The sequence below is a fragment of the Pyrgilauda ruficollis genome, unplaced genomic scaffold (assembly GCF_017590135.1).
Source record: "Pyrgilauda ruficollis isolate IOZ18807 unplaced genomic scaffold, ASM1759013v1 scaffold15, whole genome shotgun sequence".
Lineage (NCBI taxonomy): Eukaryota > Metazoa > Chordata > Aves > Passeriformes > Passeridae > Pyrgilauda > Pyrgilauda ruficollis.
The window spans coordinates 18,003,122-18,025,329 of record NW_024513654.1 but is presented as its reverse complement, the minus strand read 5'-3'; the positions used below and the strand labels follow the sequence as shown (position 1 = coordinate 18,025,329).

The 22,208-nt window shown below is 40.7% G+C and overlaps 1 protein-coding gene across 1 annotated transcript; it reads right to left on the bottom strand.

Annotated features, from left to right (window-relative positions):
• Positions 1–6,709: 6,709 nt before the first annotated feature.
• RBP3 (retinol binding protein 3) lies at positions 6,710–21,910 on the bottom strand. The gene is made up of 4 exons (XM_041461492.1): positions 18,842–21,910; positions 11,823–12,013; positions 8,867–9,009; positions 6,710–7,038 (listed from the first exon to the last, which is right to left on the bottom strand). Exons 1-4 carry the CDS (start codon positions 21,887–21,889, stop codon positions 6,710–6,712), a joined length of 3,711 nt encoding a protein of 1,236 aa, XP_041317426.1. The 5' UTR covers positions 21,890–21,910.
• Positions 21,911–22,208: the final 298 nt, after the last annotated feature.

Below are 22,208 nucleotides of genomic sequence, written 5' to 3'. Positions count from 1 at the left end.
AAGAGTCTGAGTGGGTTTTAAGTTTTGAAAACTCAACCTAGCCCTTGTCAACCTATTTTTGAGGAAATAAAACAGTGAAATGAATCCATATGCAGTGTTAATTTGCAGAGTAGGGACAAAATTATAGATTTGAAAACAGAGTTGTCTTTGCTTATATTTGATTTGCTGGTGTCTGTGCAGTACAATGTAAATACAGAAATAACAACCACCTCATTGAATGAGGAACCTTTAAGCATTAGAAAAATCAGAGCTTATGCGTGAAAAGAAGATAAGTTACTATTTCTAGCAGCATTGGTGGACTCTTACTCTTTTATAGTAGCTGAATCAGGTCTCTTACCAAATTTTTAAGTTAAAAACTGAAACCTTACCATCTCCTTGGCTTTGAAAGGGACCTGAATTTAAGACTGTTTGAAATCTGATTGTCAACAACTGACCAGCACCCTGCCAAAGTGGTTGGAACTTGTAAAGCAGAATATCCAAGTTCCATTCTAGGCTCTGCTGCTTTTGAAATGTCTTTTACAGAGTGAAATCAACATGGGTCTGTATCAAAATGTGAGCTGTTGTCAAAGATTCTAAGACCTGTGTGACTTTAGTAGGCATACAGATCTGATGGGAGTAGAGTTCAGCCTGTGGTTTTCAGGTTTTGGATATACCAAAGGAAGAAGTTAGGGTATCTGAGTTACAATTAGCTACTGATAGATAGAATGTGCACACTTTAATTGTGGATGATAGGCTCTGTTCTGATAACTGCTAGAACAGAAACAAAATGATACAGGTGTAAATGAATTGCACTGCATTGGGCCAATTCCAACTTTTTTAAAAAAGAGAGTGGCATATTCTTTCTCTTGCCTGTCCAAGAGACACTTTCCTTTTGTCTCCTTTTTTTTTTGAGCATTGCTGAATCTCAGCAGCAGATAAATTTATACTGCTCAGAGTGGGAGGAAACACTGTCTATTGTTACTGCAGCCCCATCTAATTAGCCTTTCATTACTTTTTAAATCCATTTAGGGGCTTGATCTTGATAGTTTATTACACTATGTTCTTCAAGCAATCATTTCTCCTGCTCTTGTGTAATATTTTTTCAGGTTGTCTGATGTTTTTGTGGCCTGCCTTTGAGCCTCACCTGCCTCATCAAGGGCTATTATTCCCCTTCAGTCAGAGAATGATCAGAAACCATTCATTTCCCAGCTGAGGGTAAAGGACATTTCAATATGTTCTATATATTCCACCACACTGATGATATACTCCAGTGGTTTCTGGACAGAGTTTTGAGTTACCATGACAATGCCTAGCCTGATAATTCAAGTATCAGCAAGTAAATACATCTGAATGAAAAAGAGAGACTGACAGTCTTAGGCTGCCAGCTGGAACCAACATAACCCACTCACTGTTGCCTCTTGGGAGATTTCTGTGAGTCAGGAGATTGTATTCTTCCCAATATATTGCTGTTGAACATTAATACATGGCTGTTTCCTATTAATATAAACATTTTTCTTATTGCAGGCTTTATTTTTGAAACTATTACATTATGCCTTTGAGTTCAGGAGACAGTCCTGGTTGGATTGTAACACAACTTTTCAAGGTCAGTGGTGGAAGCTCTTTCACTTGAACCATTAAAACACAAAGTGAACAAAGACTTCGAAACATGGAGCACAGGGAACAACCTTGCATTGAGCAGGGGATGGTGTGGTTTTCTTGTAATCTTTCCATCTCTATTTTGTGTCCAATAACATTTGCTGTGTAAGGAATATATTTATGGCAAAGTTTAATGGGCCAAATTTCACTCCACCTGGGTGCCAGCCAGTTTACTGTGAAGTCAGTGTCCATAAAGTGTAATGAAGGACTCTGGTGTAACTGCATTCATATGTGGTCAGGGTTATATTTCCCATTAGTAGTTTAGGCCAGATTGTGATCTCATTTATTCCAGTGAAAATCCAGAATAATTCCATGTTGCTACTCCTGATTTATATTAATTACTTTAAGATTAGTCTGTCCCAGTATAAATAAGACTAAAGATTTTTTGGTACCGTTACTGCAAAATGTTCTTTTCTGTACTTACTGAAAGATGCCATGTTTTCTTAACAGTTTTATGATTAGAAATGTAGCTTCAGATTTCTGCTGGAAAAAGACAGGACTAGCTGTATAATGCTCCCCAGTATTATTTTGGCACATCACTTCAACATTGCCCTGCTCCAAATGCCTGTTTTTCCAGTGCACTACACCTGGTGTGTAATTTAGATCAGAGTGAAACAGTACCAAATCTTACTGGTCATGTGGTTTCACTGATTTTGTGTTGGACAAAGTGTAAAAAATCAACCGCTGAAAAACAGATGCTGAGTCTCAAAACTCTTCAAATAGTGTGTTAGACTTACAGCCGGAGAGTTCTCACCAACAATCCAACTTCTTCACTTTGCTTATGCTATGAGGCTTAAGCAGGCAGCAAGGTTACAGGGAGAAATGAAATAGCTCCCCTGTATGTCATGGAGTTGTTTTCTTTGGGAAAAAAAGAAAAGGTAAGAACTCTTACCCAGTTTCCTTGTGGGCATATCTCAGCCACAGCAGTTCGTATACTGTGATGCCAAGCAATGTAGAAATGCCTTCTGTGCGCAGAGAGAGAGAGATATGAGGAGATACAGCTGGTTCAAAATGCAAAAATGAGGAGAGGTTTTTAATAAGCTTGATTTCTGGTACTTTGCTCACCTCCTCCAGCTCAGGGGCAGTGCATTGTAGTCCTGGTCTGTAAAGATTGAGGATTTCCCTCTTGCAACATGGAAATCACACAGCAGGCAGCGTGTGCAGTGCTGTCCTTGTTCTTTTGTAGGTGGCCATCAGCATAAAGATTACATTAACAAATTGTTTCTTATTGTGACGTAAAGGGGTTTGTGAACTAAGATTTATTTAGACACATAGCAAATCATCCAGTCAAACAATATGACATCTTGTTGCCTGCTGCATCTGTGCTGGTATCAGTGGAAAACCACATAGATACCAACAAAACCAGAACTTGATTCCCTGTGTATAAAACCAGCTCTTTGTGCAGGCACAGTGAAAGTCTTTTATGTGTCTCAGATTTAACTGAGTGTCTCATCTAAACTGGGTTACATAAATCAGGGGGCTTATCCAAAATTTTTGGAGATTTTATTTCTTTAAATGGAAATACTCATATTAAAGCTGACTGAACCAAATATTGAACAGGCAGAAGGAAGCCTAACGAGACAAAGAAAAACAAACTTCCTATAATTGAGTCATGCTGGAAGCTTATTTCCTCTTAAGTCTAGAAGTCTGAAAATTTAAATTGGTGCAGATGAAATCCTGCTGGAAGGAAAGCACTCCACTATAACAGGGGGTTTGGGAAGAAATGAAGGACTGCATTCTGTCCCTGTGAAATACTGTGATTTTACAGCAGGGATCTCTGTCTTTTATTCAAATAGAAATTCTAGGGAAGGGGGAAAATATTTTTTTTTTTTTAAACAAGAGGAGACAATTTTCAGTGAGCCGACTGGTTCTTTTCCTGTCTTTGCTAGCAACTAACTTTTCATTTTGATCAAACAACTGTTTCTCATGACATGTGTTTCTGGATCAGTGAAAAAGGACACAACACAGTGCTGTCAAGCTTAGCTGTGCAGGCTGTGTTTCTGCAATGGATAATGAGTTTACTGATAGGAAATGCCAGATTGCGATATTTGTTCACTCACTGATCATTGATCCCTGAATTTTTCTGATGAAGATGTGTTTTTCCATCAAAATGACATTCAGATATGCTTTTGAGAAATATCTATTTGCTTGTTTTTTGTGTGATAATTTTTCACTAATCAAGGCAGTCTGTATGCTTCTTTGGATCTACAGGGCACTATCACAGCTTAGAGCTCGCTCTGATCCCCTTGCTCAGCTTGGCTGGAGGGAGCTGGCAAAATGAGGAATGGGAACAATGGTCTAGCCCAGAAAATAAAAAAAAGTATAATAATGAAAATAACAAACGTGGAGAACACAGGTTACTAGAGAGACTAGGACCAAAGACGCGTGGGCAGGGCAAATGCAGCCAGGTGTAGGGGCAAAGGTCCAATCATGAACGTGAACTTGGAACATGACCTTATTTGGAAAAAGTCCTGAACCAGCTGAGAACAAGAGCCAGAAACTTGACCAAATATAGGGTAGCTCTATGAGCATACTGGCTCCCAAGAACCCACAGTTCCCACTGAGACCTGAGCAGGCATCCCCTCAGTATACAGTTTGCCAAGGTCTGGGGTCAAAGCCCTCTGCAGATGCATCTGAGGTGAGAACTCAGCTGGATGAGATCCCACCGGGCGCAGTTTGGAAATCACTGGACTAAGGCAGCACAAAAGAAATAGAAGCTGGCTGTCGTTTCTTGGTTAGAGTTCTATGAATGCTGGCAGGAGAAAGATGATACTGCTAGGTAGTCTGATAGGATAACTCCTTTCTTCCTGCCTTTAAAAGGAACATGATTAGGATTAAAATTTGGTAAATTATTCTCGGTGGGATGATAAGAAAATGGTGCTATAAACTGCAGAATGTACATGTCAGCTCTGGAACCAGATGAAAGAAGAGTGGCAGTTTCATCATGTTCCTGTTGTGTTCTGGAAGAGCACTTCTGAAATTGCTTGCCCCTCCCTAAAAACCTTCTAACTTTCTCATTTAAACCACAAACTGTGGACTTTGCGTAACTAATTTGCATTTGTGCTTTTATGATTTTCAGACCTTTCAATGCAGTGTAATTTTCTACACAATTACTGACTGCAGTTCTGTGAGGTCTAAACTCATTGAGATGAACACAGCTGTGACACAGCAGTTTGTGAGGACAGGAAAAATTGCTTTTAACACACTGGCCTTTGTTAAGCCTGGCAGTTTCAATATTAATTAGCCAGTACTATGAAACAGCAAATAATATTTTGTCAAGTAATAAAATTTCTCAAGGTTGCACAATAGCTTTTCATTGAAATCGATCACTTTAGTGAATTAACAGCATCATTGATTTAAAATGGACTCACCAGCAATTGCATCTTGTGTGTTTTTCCAAGTGGATTCCAATTTCTAGACATATTTATTGCACATATGTATTTCCCATATTTCTCTGAGAAGAATTTTTTTGCTATTTGTGCCCATATGGTATAGCTTTTTGTCCTTGAATGGTTGGCTAAAGTTTTTAAATATTGGGCTTAACAATTAACATTGTTTGTACATGACAGCATAACTGATTGTTTTTAGGGAAACAAAGCAGTTTATCTGGATCATTGAGATATTAAAGAGGCTTAAAAGACATTAAAAGACATACATTGGTGTTGTTTACTGATTCATTGACTACTCAATTTTTATTTTTACACATTAAGAGTATTTAATATTCTTCATACATATATCACTTTACATGAAATCCTGTATGGGATTTAATTAATTAAAGTATTTTCCACAACACTGAGAAGTTTAACAACAAGCTAGCTCATAAAAATCACAACATGAAAATGTCTCAAAAGAGTTCAGGTTAGTGATCACACTGAATGTAGTTGATAAGACAAATAATAAAAAAAGATGGAAAAACTATTTAGTTCTTAAAATTTGCTTCCTGTAAAATCTCAACATTTAACACAATTTATAAAAAAAAATGGCAGGAACTTACAAATGAGCAAATGAACACCAATGTGTAACTGCTGTAACTGAATTTTGGGGGACCATTTCCCTAATTATCTTACAGCAGGCATTTTGTAGAGATGAGAAAATCTGAGATCTAGATTAAAGTTACACATATTTCTAAACAATTACAAAGATATATGTTTAACTAAGAATTGTAGAAAAGACAAGGAATGTTGTGCATTAAGCTCATGTCAATATCTCTGTGAGTTATCCTGGAATACACTACTGCTTCATATGTAGCTTGACAGCAGGGTGCAAACAATATTTTTCAGGTTTTTTTTGTTTTTTTTTTTTTTGCAAAAAAAATTTTTTTGGTTTTTTTTTTTTTTTTTTTTTTTTTTTTTTTTTTTTTTGTCTTTGGAGCAGGACAGAGCAAAATAATTTTGGCCTTAAGTAAAAAAGGTATGTTTCTTTTTCTCGAGTCAGTTGATCTGGGCCCTGGGTAGAAGAGTCAGTGTACTGCCTTTGTCCTGCTCATCCTCCCCTCTGACAGACACTGAGAGGAGCAGGCATGTTCCTTTCCAATACCAGGAGTCTCAGCAACCCTGACAGACTGGGAATGGTTATTTTTGGTACATTTAATGATGAAATGGAGAAGAGACTTAATTTGGTTCTTGGAAAAGACTCTTCCAACTACTGCTAATTTTTAAATATGCATAAATAGGAATATTTACACTATTTCCAAAGAAGAAGAGCCTTTTCTGTCTGTAAAGTTGTTGACATACTTTCAATACTGACAACTGGGATTTTCTATGGGACAAAAGGAGATCTGTGATTGGTAGCTACACTTCAAAAATCTTACATACTGAACATTTATGTTTGATTACAGGAGAGGAGTCCAGAAACCCCAGTGAATTATTGAAGTATTTAACCATGCACAGAAAGAGCTGGGTTCCACAGAATGGGGAAAATACCGGCATGTTGGAAAGGAGTCACTTTGAGCTATGTACAGGGACCCAATCACTGACCACAGAGATTGAAATGAAGCTCCCACTTCTTTCTAGGGTTTACATTTGGGTAGCTAGCTTTCTTTTCGTAAGAACCAGGGATGTGTTCCTCCACTGGGCTATCTAGAGCTGTGTAGGTGAGCACTGAGCATCTCCTTTGCTTTGGAGAGTGCTGTTTCAGCTGGTGTTTCTATGTGAGGAGGGACTCCTTTCCCTTCCCAAGAGGCGCTCTCTGCAGAGATGACTGATCTGGAGGTGGGGATGACGATGTAGAAGTTGGTTTCATCTACCTGATAGGTCTGTGGGGAATGGCAGCCACCACTGGTCTGCTCCCCAATGATGAGAGCTCTGCTCAGTCTCTTCATGATGTATACAAACTCTTCAGCAGCCCCAGCTGTCACAGCACTGGTAAGGATTACCAGCCCCTTCTGAGAGCCGTACCTCTCCCCTGTAAGGTAGGAAAAAACCCATCAGAAATGAATAAATTTTTTATTTTTTTATTTGTATAATAGAGCAAAGAGAAGCCAAGATAGAGGCTTTGCTCCCTACCTGCTATTAACAACCCAAGAAGTTTGGAAATTTACTTTGTGCCTATGATATTATTAAAGTACTTGCAACACTAGCCCAGACTATATGCTGTAAAAAAAGGCTGTCTCCCTGTGTGGTGCTCTTGTGCCATCAGCTTCTGGTTATGAGCTCCACGAGGACAGAAACTCATGATTACTGCTGTTAGCTCTTCTGTGGCTTTGACTTTTCCAGGAGCTCCAGATCTCATCAGGGTAGTGGAATAGATAAGTGAGAAAAATGACATTTTTCACCATTGCAGCAGGAGTAGTCAAAACTCATCCAGAAGCACCTTCAGTTTCACCCTCATGCCTGCTCTAGGAACATGACTGTCATAGAGCTTGGCCTGCAACTGTGCAGGCATTATTTTATGAAATTACAGTTACAGTGGTTTCCCACAGCTTTTTTATAGTTTGTAAATGGATTCTATACATGACCTTTGTCCCAAACCCTTCAACAAATACCCCTTTATTATTAGGGTCTGAGCCAAGTATCTCATTTTCTTACATAAAACAGCTGACAGGAATAGGAAGGGCTTTGAACCTTATTTTCAATATATCTGAACATGCTAGATACTTTTTGATAGTTTAGTTTCTTTGAAAAAATGACCAGTTGCTAATAACTAAGACTTGATAACTTGAAAAGTAAACTGCTCTAAAAATGTCAATTTATGAGTAAGTAATAGTATGACATGTAATTCTCATGCTAAATTCTAAGAGAGGGGTCCAATAGCATGGTAATTAATTTTCACACCATCTTTTGTCTTCTCATTTCACTATAAACATAATAACCATTAAAATACTCTTTTCACAGTAGATATATATATAATACAGGACCAGATCCAGGTCCTTTGAAGTTAATATGAGTCTGCCTGTTCTCTTTGATGGGAACTGGAGTGTGTCCATAGAAATCATACCCCTAAGCACAACCCACCTCTGACTGCCTGGGAAAATAGATGGACCCTGCAGAGTGGGACAAAATTTAACCATTTCAGCATGATCCAGACCAACAACTGCAGACACCATTATCTTTTTTGCTACAGTCGTAGCTTAAGAGAGGAAAATAATTAAACCCCATGTTTAAGGCTTCTTAGCACTCTAACTGCAGTCTATGAACACTGAAGAGCTCTGTTTCTGCGTGCTGCGGCGTCCTTTCAGCTTCCACAAACTGGGGCAGGGTGTGTGTGGGATGTGTGTGACTCATTGCCAAATGCTTCAGACTCACCCAGATGTACAAAATTGAGTGTTTTTCTTTCTCTTGTCTGGACAAACTGGGGTATTATGGTGTTTTCATCTACTGATGTAGAGGTTGACACAGGTAGGTAGTAGGGAACAACGTATAAAACTGTATGGAAGTGTTGAAGAGACCTTACTAGAGGTCCAGGCAACACTGGATTCATTTTTAATTTTGGCAGTTTTTCAAGTAACAAGTTACAGCTGCTGTACACAGTATTTGGCTAAACTTCTAGGGACCAATTTACAGACCTATGTGCCCTACATACTCCATTTATAGGAGTGATAAACTGTTTATTTGTGGATGGCATTGAGTGACATGGCTGAAATGCACATTTTTTGTTTCTACATTCTCTACACAGCTTGAGCTGATCATGGCAGGTGCTTTCACCAACCGAATTACAGGATTTAATGGCTCACTTTAAAATGACAAGAGACATCTGAAATGAAAAGCTACACTGAAAAGAAATTGTCATTTACCTTTGAGCTGTGGCTGGGTCCATATCTCCTTTACTGAGTCACTGGGTCTGTCATAAACTTTGTCCAAGAGAGTTGGGTGTCCTTCATCAAAGAAATATGAGCATAGGATTGCTATGGGTGAAGTGGAGCCTCCAATATTGTACCTTTTAAAATATTAAAAGTATTAAGGAAAAAAGTGAAAATTTGTGTCAGGCAATAAATCTCCCTTCCAAGCATTGTTCCTTAATATCAGTCCTAAAAAGGCTTATGGCTACATTTTGATATATTTATATTCATTCTCCCCTATCAGCATTTGCATGCCTATCAGATAAACCAAGTCCTGTTTAAGAGTGTTGGAGTGTTATTGCCCACAACTAACTTCCAAAGCAAACACAAAACTTAAAAGTCTCTTTTTTTTTCTTGATGTTACCTAGAAAAAGATCAGAAAGTAAGCAAAGACTTTGGATCTGCAGAGAAACATCAGATTCTTGTTATTCTCCACTGAGTTCTCCCATGCTGTTCTTGACATAGGCAGCAAGGAGTGAATACCTAAACCCTAATACATAAAAGTAGATTCCAATTAAAGCAAGATATGTTTGTAGAACTGTTGTATTCTTATTTTTTGCTACACAAAATGAGAAAACATTGAGGTTTTAATGAGGTAATTTTTTTTTGTGCCTAAAGATTGTGTTTGTTGCTTCATTTAGCATACTCATAATTGAAAACTTTGGTTGCAGTTTAATTCCATAGCAGTCTCTGAAGATTAATTTTACTGAAGAGCCTGTGTTTGGAAAACATAGCACAGAAGAGCTGTGCTATGAATACACACAATTAACTACCAAAATATTTTTGCCTGTCACTTTTCACTAATACTAGAGCACATACAGCTCTAGAAATGTTTGTACTTTACTTACTGATAGCGTGGATTCAGTACTTTCCTGTAGGTGATTTTAGGAATACCCAGCACAGGCATTCCAGCAAAAACCTTCTGGAAAATGAGTTTATTCAGTTCATTCTACGGCTAAGATTTTTCACCTCCAGAAAAGGATCTGGCAATCCAGGAGGCCTCTGTCCCGAAGAGCGAAATCTTTATTCCTCAGCATTTGGGAGCAGTCTGACGGACAGTGTGACTGGCTAGCAGTTAAGCAGCCATCTCCATCGTGTCCCTGGCGGTGCAGGGCTGCGGGGGGTGATGCTGCTGCTGCCCAGCCGGAGCCAGCCCAGCCAGCAGAGCCCCGCTCACACAGGTGCCACCAGGGCTGAGGGTGGTGGCACGCAGGGCAATGCTGGAACGCTCTTCCCAGGACTCTCTTGTGGATAGTGAAACTGCAGTGTCGGATTATTATTTTATTTATTAGTCAGTAATAATGACTGAGCAGGTGCCGGAGTTTTAACTTAGCTCTTGCATGCTTGTACTGCTTCTTACAGATGTCTTATGTGACCTTAAGAAGGCCTTTTTGTTTATCAGTGTCTCCTATCGATGCTGTGAGAGTTAAAATTATGAAGTTCATGACTGGCACAGCTGTTCTGTGAAGGGGAGCTATTAAGGTGAGAGGCATTATGCATTATGGTTAACCCCATGCAAAATTGAAATTATCCAAATATGAAGTTCATGAGTGACCCAGCTGTTTCAGGGAGGACAACTTGTAAAATGAGAAACATTATTGATTACAGTTAATCCCATGCAAAATTTAAATAATCAATCTTAAAACTATGAGATTGCTAACAGAGAATTTCAGAAGGTTTGTTTGGGGCTCTCTTTTATATGCCTTCAGAGACTGGGTCTTTTATGTGCACTCAAAGGACTGAAAATACATTAAATACAAAAAGAATAAACCAAAACCAAACAACACATGAAAAGAGCTATAATGATGATATTTGGTACCTGAGATGTGATTTCATCTTTGCTGTTTCAGTGCCCCCAGCCCTGAAATTTTTAGTTTGGGAGAAAACTGGGGCAAGAAAGAGGAAAGTCCCAATCCTATCTCAAGTCTACTGGAGGCTGGCGATGCTTTTGTTGAATTCAAATTCAGTCATGGGTGTGTTATGTTGGTTTCTGCCTTGCCTTTTCTGTGCTCACACAGTGAGATCTCTATCTCTGCTCTCATCACTGTGCTCAACTTTTCCACCCTATGCTGAAAATACCACAAGAATATTAAGAAGACTACCAAATATTAAAAGCCCCATGATAACAATAGATGCAAGTGGTTCTAAGAACCAAATTCTTACAAAGTCCCTCTTTGCTTTATATTTGTAATGTTCTGGGCTCACACACATTAGCTCTGGGCCACAACAAGGGAATGACTTCCCTAAATATTGTGTAGGAAATGTACATTTTTATATTAATCTGCTTTGATAGCTGGTGACAAATGGATGATGTCTTATGGCTCATAGGATTTGGAGCAGTGTTGACACGCTGGAGTGTCCAGCAGAATTCTAAGCAGGGAGCAGGTGTACGATGCTGCAGCTTGGTGCAGCAGGGCCCAGGAGTGTAACAGGACCTCCAAGTTCCTCTGTGCACAGGGCCCGTTCTGGACAGACCTGATTGCTCAGAATTATTTGGCACGGCAGATATGGCAAATTAAATGTTGTAACACAGCCTTAAACATGGTCTGTCTTTTTGACTGTTGAATCGCTTGGCCACTACATGAAGTCAAAGATTTATTTATATATATATGTGGAGAGTTAGATTAGAAAGAAATTAGAGAAATAAAACACATGTAACATCCAGAATTGCATTCTGCAAACTATTCCCTAAATTTGCCTATTTAATTCTAAACATCTCAAGTGATAATACAATTTATCTTGAGATATACTTCCAGACTGTTATTATTTTCCTTGGCTGTTTTCCTTTTCTCATTTAATCCTAGCAATGCTAGCCTGTAAACAGGACAGCAAGCCATGTAAAGCTAATTCACTGTTACAAATAAAATGCTGCTTTGAAAGAGCTTTGGTTATTTGCCATTCAAAGGTTTACCTCATGTCTATGATTAATGCATCTGTGTGAACAATCTTCTTCCAAACATGCTCTATCATTAGGTCGGACACCTGGGTTAGGAGTTCACTGTCTCCAAACATATCAAATCTCAGATAGCCGATGTTGTTTTCAAATACATTTGTGTGGAATGAAAATTTAATCAAATCTTCAAATACTTCTGGCGGAGGGATCTGAAAGAGTATGGAAAAACAAAACAAATCATTTGCTGGCACTAGCTTGACACAAAATTATGTGGGTCGTGTTTAATCCAGGTGGGATATGTGTGAGGAATGTGACCAAGTTTGAAAAACATAATAAATTTTACAATATTTTGTAATATAAATTTTACAATATTTTTGCACGCTAAACATAGATTAGCATTGCCTGATGAATTTTTGCACAGTATAAGGTACATAAATAACCCAGAATTCGGATCAGGCACCTATTTCCCAGAGCTCAGTTCGTTTTCCAAAAATACAAGAATTTCCTTGGAGCAAAGAGGCTACAAGAACTGTCCCAGCCTGCAGCATAGATCCCAGGCCTGCCACCCAAGCCCACATGCTGCCTTCAGGAGTTGTTTTTAAACAATGCACCTGGGGCTTTCACAATCTCTTGACTGGCCTCATTGGACAAACAGCTGCTGGCTGCAGGTGCCAGTGGCCCCAGCCCCTCTTAATGACCCAGTCCCTGTCAGAGTGAGGAGCCTGATGTGTTGGGCATGTGCTAGGATACTCATGCAGTAGATATGCTAAATCTCTTATGTGGTGGCCATGTGCCTGGAGCCTCACGTGTTAGGTTGCGATTTATTTAATTTTGCTTAGCTTATGTTATTAAGGAGCAGACATTTTTTAGTAGCAACGAGCAGCCAAATAATACAGTTCTCCTAGTAACCCCTGTATGCATTGAGACATAGCCAGCTCCTGTTGCTAAACTTCTGTTTTGTACACAGTATCTGAAAATGGAATAGCCTCCTTCAGCTCGAGATAAGCATTTAGAATGCATACAACTTATATGACCTTCAGCTATTTGGTCTTTTGTCCTCAGGATTGCTGTGAACATGGTGTTACACCTTCTTTTCAATCAGTTGCCCTCTACCATAGCTCATCCCCAGACAATCCATGCTTTCACACTCAAAAGAAAAAGCAGTCAGCAGTGAGCCATGTGCTAGAGGTGCGCTCCCAGTCTACAACATGCCAAGAATTGGGCAGGCACTTGGGCTTTCTGCAACTACAGAGAAGTCAAGTAATCTCCTGAATTCTATATAGTGCTCTGGCCTGGAGCTGTGCTCCTGCCAGAAGCAGGTCTGCCACAGCAGAAAGAGTTTTTTCCAAGGTATGTGAATGCCAAGTTTTTTCCGAGGTGTGTGAATGTGTTAGACACAGCTTGAGGTTACCTAGGGCGAAGATTACCTACTACGTGATACTTCATCATTCAGTCCCTGATGTATGCCAAAATTATCAAAATTTCAATCATTAATTTAAAAGCCCTGTTGGGTTTTTTATTGACCTGATGTAGCTGTTCACCTGATAAGAGCAAACTCTTTTCTGTACTTTTCTTTATCACTATACCTTGTGAAAATAACCATTGTGTCTGGACCGTAGACACATCAGTCCAGCAGTGCTGAATTTGTCATTTTCAATCCACTTCCCAGTGACAATGGTACTTGATCTACCCACTGTACTTTGATTAACTAATCAAAGTTTTGGAAAATATGTCCAGCATGCATTGATTGTTCTGGCAGAACTTATTTCTAGTTCAGAGATACTGGTCCCTCCCAGGAGGAAAATAAAAACATCACTTATTAGTGCCACCTACAAATAAAACTGATCTGTTAATCTCAGCCACTTACTAATGATATTTTAAATGAACACACAAATGTCTTATCTCCAGTGATAACTGCTAAATGCATACCCATAAACATGAGTATAATATGAGTAATAATATAAGAGTAATATAATATTAAGAGTAATAACTGTCTGATAAATTTTTCCTCGACTTGTTCTTTTACTGTGATGCATCACATTTTTGTTCCACAAGGACTTCAGTTTTGATAAATCTTGAAAATTTATTACAAATTTCAAGGTGGGAAGGTTGCTCACTCCAGGACTCATGGGGTGGAATAAATGTGCAAGGATCTAAATGAAAGTTCCTCATGGCTGCAAGAAAAGGTATGAAAATGTATGTATTCTAAAAGTTCTAAGACTGGAAATCAGAAGAAAAGCACTCAGAATGTAATTTTGGGGTGCCAGGGAAAGTGTCTGAACCTTTCAGCAAAAGAGGTGAGGAGCCAGTGACTGATATTAGAGAGTTACTGCCCTGCAAAACTGCAGGTTCTTGACACGTGGGCCACATGCTGTGGGTACCTAAGTCAGGCTTCAGGAAGGATCCACACGCTCTCCTTTGGAAGGCAGGGCTCTGTTTGTTGGCCAAGGACAAGCTGGGACAGGATGCAGCTGAAATTAAGGTCTGCTGCTCAGTCAGACAGTGTTTACATACAAATGAGTTGTTGTTAAATATAAACCCTCAGGTGCACACTATAAGCAATGTGGCTACACTAAAGGACTTCCAAGCTAACTCCACTTTAAGCCAAGGAAAAATGTTTTTTCATTAACTGTGTAAGGGTCTGCAGTCCTATTCTGAAGACTCCTTTCACAGGTGAGTGGTGTAAGTAAAACGCATGATGTCACACAAAATAGGACCTTAGAATGCTGCCCTAGGACTTGTGCATGGAGTTTGATCCCTGATTCTGACACAAACCCCAGCCATGGGCAAACCGCTTTTCTAAACATGCCTCTCTTACCTCTTTTCTCTCTTTTCATCTCTCCTTTGTATTGTCTATTTCGATGGAACGTGTTTTATCATAGCTATTTTTGTGCTGACCATTGTAAAATAACTCTGATTTCCATTAAGGATGCTAGTGCTGTCAACTGCTGGCTGTTAAAATATTATCAGCAAACACCCTTGCAATGCCACTGCAAACCCTGAGATTAGTTTAAGAGCCGTGAGATCTTGAGGGCTGAGTGGCAGGGTTGCACTTTTCTCAGAACATTTGGGTTCCTCGTGTACCCTCACCGGCTGGAATGGAACTGTTCATCAGGCCCCCAGCTCAAGGACTGAGCAGGATCAGCTATAGCCCTGACAGCTCGTTCTGACTTGCTCTTAACAGCACACATTTTACTGGCTGATTTCCAGGCAATCCACCCTAGTACGTCACCAGCCTTACTATTAGAATGATGTTTTTAAGATCTGGTATAAACAGTCGAAGTTCACTACTTTGTACTGTTTAAATGCATTACTTCTTGGCCTATTTACTATGGGCAAAGGAAGAGATTATCCTTTTCATATTTGAAACAGTCTCTTACGTATCTGAAGACTGTTTTCATGTCTCCTCTCGGTTTTCTTCTCTCTGGAATAAACAACTCAAATATTTTAAACTTTTGGAAGGCTACTTTTATTCGGTATTTTCTTTACTCCTATCTCTCTTTTCTGCTGTCTCCATACTTGAGCCACATCTTTCCAGAAAACCATTGCCCAAAACTTTGCATATTATACTCTAGATGAATTTTCTTTAGAGCTAAATGTAGCAGAAGATTTCATGTCTTCCTGATTATATTCTTCCTTATCCATTCCAGTTTGATGATGATGGGTATTTACTGCAACAGCTTGACCCTATTGACTTGTGCTCAGGTTCTGAACTCTGAAGAACCCATTTACATTTTTATAGGACTCCCCCTAAACAGCTACTTTTCTCCCAGAATTGTGCAGTGGACTACTATCACCCCAGAAACAAGCAAGCAAAGATTGCAAAAGGTGAAGAGCCAATCAGAGTTAAACATGAGACATTTTTCTATTGCATAAACTTGCATAGTACCACTGATTTTACTGTGGTTATGTTGATATGAATCAATATCATATGGGCCTACAGCAATTGTTTTTCCGCTTGTTAGCAATAATGTAGGAATCTGACTATTTACCTTGACACTTGGAGGCTGACCATTTTGATTCCACTCATTAATGAAGGGATACTGAATTAACTGTACTTCTTTGTCAGGAAATATCTGTAACTGTTGCCCTCTTCAGCAAGTACTATACTCTCCTATATATACATATTATTCATCTGGAAGCAGAAGGACTTGAAATGCAAGAAAAATCTCTCTTTACAAAGGATTAGTTTTTGCCTTTTATTCTGATCGTAATTTTCAGCTGCTTATCTAAACTGTCATTACAAAAATTCTCTTAGGTGTAAAGACTGCACTGAAAGTATTTGGTTATTAAGAAGGGGCCAAAATAATTACTCAGGGAGACTCCTCATCACTTAAAATGGACATAACCCTTATGCCAAAATCAGACAGCAGTTCTTCCATAGGTAGACATCACAAACACAAATGTTTCAGTTTGTAGAGGAGCGTTTGACTATAAAGGGAAAGAGAGACAGAAGAATAAGAATCAGGGATTATTAAACTGCAGGTCAGTACATTTACAGAGCTGTGCCTTATAAGCAAAATGTTATTTTCTGGATCACAAAACATATAAAGAAAATTTGCCTCAAAGAAGTCTGATTTTGCAAAGTAGCATTTATGCAGCTGACAGCTCTGAGTAGCAGTGACCTTGCTGCTGCTTAGAGGAGACATATTGATTCCTCTGTACTATGCTTCAGCAGCTATTCTAGTGCAGCAGATGCAAAGGTCTGCATGCATTTCACTTGTCTGTCTCTTATGTCCCATCCCATCCTTCCTGTAGTTATTCATCATCACTTTCGGTTAATTGTGTTGGATCTGCTTCACCATCAAGGTCATTAACAGTAAAATTCTACTGTCAAGGGAGAGGGTGGCTTGGAAGATAGGTAACACAAGAGAAGAACTAGCTCTTAGTTTTTAAGGAATAATGTGATATAGATCAAGAGAGCCACTATGTCCATGTATCTGGCTGCTGAATTTTAATTTTTTTTTAAATTTACAAACACAGGTAGTGCCATCATATATGCTTCACTGTACTCTAAAGGTATTTGCTCTCTGGGGTATACTGAAGTCTTCCACAGAAAGCATCCCTCTTAAAAACAAAACAGGAGATGAAGGTACTCTTGCTGCACAGGGCTCTGTGGAATGGGTGAATTTTCTTTTACCCTGTCTCAAGGAAAATCCTTTAATGACTTCAGTGTCTTTGTCAACATCTTAATGCACTCTTGTCTGACTCATGATTTCCTCCAGCAATATGAGGGAATGCTTCTGCCTCTGGAAACCATTTTAGTCTCATAAGATATGTGATTCTCTGCTCTTTATACATTATTTCACCTTGGAGAAAAGTCACATTTGTCCTAATTTTCATCCACACTGATGTGATTTCCTTCTTATGGATGTGTCCCTGACCTCTTCCAATCATTTTGCTTGACAAAGAACTATGGTAAAATGGAGACATTGGATAACATAATGGCATTTCTTCACTAGCTCTATCAGGATCAGAATTTTATGTCATGTGATAAATAAGATACTTATCCTCTATGTCATGTTCTTGATGTTTATGGTCTGAAAAAAGTAAGATCTAAACAAGTAAAAAGCACCAACAGTATTCATTAACAACCTTCAGTGAACACAGTGACTTATTTGCAAGATTTTTCCATTCTGTAGAATGAGGAGAAATTATGATGTGTCGCTACTCTATGTTGATAATAATTGAGCATGGAACTCTGCTTTGACTTTAGTCAAAAGCATTGAAATATCTTTAGAGTGAACTTTACTTCACACAACCAAGTTAGGAGGGAGAGTGTTAGAATAGAAAACTCCTTTAATTAATTATTTCCATTTAATCTTAGAGGCAAGAATGAGGCCAGCATCTCTTGATTAACAAACTTGAAAAAAAAATCCATCCCTGGAAATGCTTAGACTTTGTCCTTTACCTTAATATTCGTGATAATACCACAAAGGTCATGGCCACTTTAAATCATGCATGCCAAAAATTTGAGAGTGTGGAAGTCCATGGATTTCCTCCCCCAGGAAACATTTAATAGTTACCTGACACTTGGTCTACTCTGGTTCATTGCAAAGGCAAATGCATTCTCTTCAAAAGTAATTTTATGAGTCCCAGGAGAAAATACGTCTCTGATAGCCATGCTAGTGCAGTAGCCAGAAAGCAGCTAACTCCATCCAAGAAAGGGATCAGGTTATCCTAACCCTCTATTTAATTTGAAGATGGAATTTTAACAAGTGCTCCTGGGAGCTCCCTCCAGCACAACAATGAACAAGAAAGATTGCCAAAGCAGACCAGTGTATAAACACTCAGGCTCAGAACAAAGCACAGACTGTTATGCAAACCACACAGCAAGGGCAAAAGTAGATTATTAAAAATCAATTTCTCCCTGGGGTCACCTAACTTCCACCCAGATACTTCCAAAATATTTCTAGGTCACTGGGAAACTGTCTGATGCTGAGCATGAGATACAATTAGGACAACTTTCTACTGCCACTACCAAAGGAGTTGCTGGTTATTCTGGTGTAATAGATGTCAGCTGCTACAATTTTATATAGAAAAGTCCATCAAAGAGCACATGACTGCATATTTAGTGAGTTGTATGCATTTACTCTAGTCCAACTAAACTTCCCTCAAATTACAACCTGGTTTGAAACCAGAGGGTTTCTGAATTAATTACAGCTGAAAAAGCTGCATCATTGACAGAGAAGGGATCACAGAAACAATGAGATATCTTGCCTCTAACTCTGAAGACCTGCATTTTTGCTTGTGGTACATGGCAATTAAGATTCACAGCATGAAGGTTGTTTCCAAAATCTATGCATCCAGAAATAACATCTCATTCCACAAGCTACTACCCTAAGTGTCAGAAAAAGCTGCTACTCTAAGTGTCAGAGACAGCTCAGCCCACGAAACCTACTCAGGCATTGGTTTCTCCTCTGGGTACAGGTAGATCTGGGTGTGTTTATGGTATGGGCTAGAAAAAAGATAAGGTATCTGACTTAGTGCTCCCATTCCAGCTGCCATCTCTATAGCTGAGTATGAGAGAACTGTACCTGTTTTGGCATGATCCCTGGGATGCTGTCCTTGGCATGTTCAGGGACGTAGAGTAATTTCAGGTGATCATCATCAGAAAGAGCTTGTAAGATGGCAGTCACCTTCCCAGCAAGTTCTTCCTCTGTATTGATCCTTTTATAATTGTCTTTGCTGATGTTCTTTGTGAGGTTGGACGCTATAACAGTCCCAATGTCCACAAAGGCATAATTATCTGCCACAAGCTTGCCTACAGTTTGCAGTATCTGTGGCACCTGGGCACGCAGGTTGGCAATGTGCTGAGCTACAGCCATGGCTTCACTGGCCTGGATGGTGATGTGTGGCTCCACCCCAGACACACTCCATACTTTTCCAGTGACTGGGCTGAGCACCACTTGGCTGGGGATGGAGGCATATAGGGAACTGTTACCAACACGATAAATGCCCACTGAGAGGGATCCACCAACTGTGGGCTCACCAACAACTGTGGCCCGGTGTAGATCCTTCATGGAGCGAGTGAAAGCTTCAGCTGCTGAGCCACTCATATGGCTTGTTAGGATGTAGATGTCCTTGAGGGAGCCATATCTCTTGCCAGTGAGCTGGGGGAGAGTCCACACCTCTGTGCTGCGGGAGGTACTACGATCAAAGACAGTGTAGAGGTGTTTCCGAGGCTCAGGGTCAAAGAAGTAGGAACAAAGTATGGGTATGGCAGTGGAGTAGCCACCTGTGTTGTACCTCATGTCAATAATCATGGCATCTGTGTCCACCAGCTTGTTCCATACCATCTGCAACAGCTGTGGCCCAATGGCCTTCACTGTTTCTGCCTCAGCCATCATATCAAAGCGAAGGTAACCCAGATTCCCTGGCAATACCTCAATTTTGAAGAGTGCCTCAATGATGTAGCTCAGCTCCTCAGGGCTGGGAATCACATTGGGAAGCTGCTCTTCTGGTGTTGGTTCCACATGGCTGTGGAAGACGTGAAGCCGATGGTCTCCAGAGGCCTCCTGCAAGTCACTGGTGAGCTGGGAAGCCAAAGTCTCAGGGTCTATAGCTGATTGATAACCTCCTTGGGCCCGCTTGGTGCTGAGCATAGCGCTGGCCTTGGCAGCCACTTCTGGGATGGCATAGTGAGCCTCTAGGAGCTGCCCGGTACCCTCCAGAAGTACTCCCATGTTCTTGTGGAAGGCTAGCACTTCTTCAGCCTTCTCTAGTGCATCCTCAGCCAACACTATAGCATCAGGTACAACTCCTCCACCCATCCAGCTTTCCCCATGGTTATCAATGAAGGTGATAACAGGAACTGTGATAGTCAGGCCACGGGTTATTCCCGGCCCGGGCTGCAGCAGAGGGAAGGTACGGGTGTGTGAGAGGCTTCCTGCTGTGATCTCACCGATCAGGGTGGCACGACCCAGGGACTGCATGAGGTAAGCAAACTCTTCAGCAGCTGTAGCAGTGTGGTGGCTGGTGAGCAGGTAGATGCCACGCTTAGCTCCATAGGACTGGCCCAGCAATTCTGCCTGGCTGTTGTGCTCCTGGGTACGGTTGGTGCGTCTGTCGTAAGTTGTGAAGAGATGGACAGGACCAGCAGCGGGGTCTTGGAAATAGGAGAGTAGCACAGGCACAGCAGAGGAGGAAGGGCCTCCAAGGTTGTAACGTAGGTCCATGATCAAGTTCTCTGTATTTTGAAGGGGTTCCCACACTTTGTATACAATGTAAGGCCCCAGCTTTACAAGCACAGAGGCATCTGCAAATTCATCAAAGCGCATGTAGCCAACATTGCCTGGCAACACTGACACCTTGAAGACGGTATCCACCAAGGCATGCAGCAGCTGCTCATTGTCAGGTAAGTCAGCTGCCATTCCAACTGGCTTGTCGGCTGGGGGATTAGCCACTTCACCTGGCATCATGACTCGGACTGTCAGGCGGGGGTCATCAGATAAGGCCTGCAACTCAGTGTTGAGTTTGGTGGCCAAGTCCTCGGATGACTGCACAGAAGAGAAGTCAGCGGCGGCAAGGTGCCGCAGTAGAGCAGGCACTCTCTCCACTAAGCTATAATAGTCCTTTAATATGTTTTTGAGGTGGCTAATGGTGCCAGGCACTGCTCTGCGCACTGCTAGGATATCCAAGGATTTCTGCAAGGCTTGCTCTGCCTCAGTAGCCACACATGGCATCACCCCACTCACTTCCCAGCTCTGTCCACCCCCACTCAAGGGGCTCACAGATCGTGACACAGGGACCATCATATAGAAATTGGAAGGACCAATACGCAGTTTCTGGATGTCCAGTGAGCCCCCGGCTGTCTTCTCTCCAACAGTGATAGCTCTGTTCATGTGTTTGAGGATGTAGGCCACATCTTCAGCCACTCCTGTTGTGTGATGGCTGATCAGAACAATGACATCCTTTTCTTTGCCATACCTCTCTCCCAAAACCTTTGGCAGTGTCCATATCTCTGTGGTGGTATTGGAGGGACGATTGTACACAGTCTCAACATGCAGTCTCTTGTCTTGTTCATGCAAGTACGAGATGATGAAGGGAAGGCCAGAAATCTGTCCCCCAGTGCTGTGACGAAGATCTATCACCAGGGCAGATGTCTCTATCAGTGTCTTCCAGACCTTGTCCACCAGAAAAGCTCCAACTTTCTGCACAACTTCCTCTCCTATGATATAATCAATCCTCAGGTAGCCAACATTGCCCTCCAGCTTGTCATACATGATCACATGCTCAATAAGACTCAGGAGTTGCTCACGGGTAGGGGAACCCTCAGCTTCTTGTTTGGTAGCTGCATGTGGTAATGGTTCGTAGGAAATCACCAGTCTTGGGTCATTCAGAGCACCCTGCACTCCAGCTGTCAAGACGCTGGCCAGCATTTTTGGATCTGAGATGTCCAGGAACTCTCCGCTCTTGATTGCTTGTTCAATGGCTTCTTGCATTCCCACTAGGTTTTCAGGATAGCAGTAATTGTCCAGAAGGACTTTAGCCATGTCCAGCACTAGAGTTGGCTGAAAGATTTCCTCAGCAGGTATCCTGCACATGATCAGTGCTGAAAACAGCAAGAAATGTGTCCTGATCATTTTGTCTTCGTATGGAACAGAAAAGAAGTCAGAAGCTCGAGGTGAACATAGCTCCCCAATGACTCTGAATCGCACTGAAATCCCTGTGTTGAATCCAGGTGCACTGAACAGATCTTTTATCTGCATTAAACCTTTAATCTCATTAAAATGTAGTGCATCATCCGAAGTGCACCAATAGATGAAGTTCAGCTCCTTACTACTTCACCGGCCTCTTATGAAACAGTAATGAACTTCAGTCATCAAGGAATATCTTTCTAGCAGTGAATTGTTTCCAAAAGGTAGTGCATTGCCTGTTGCAAACTGGTCCTGGCTTATCCTG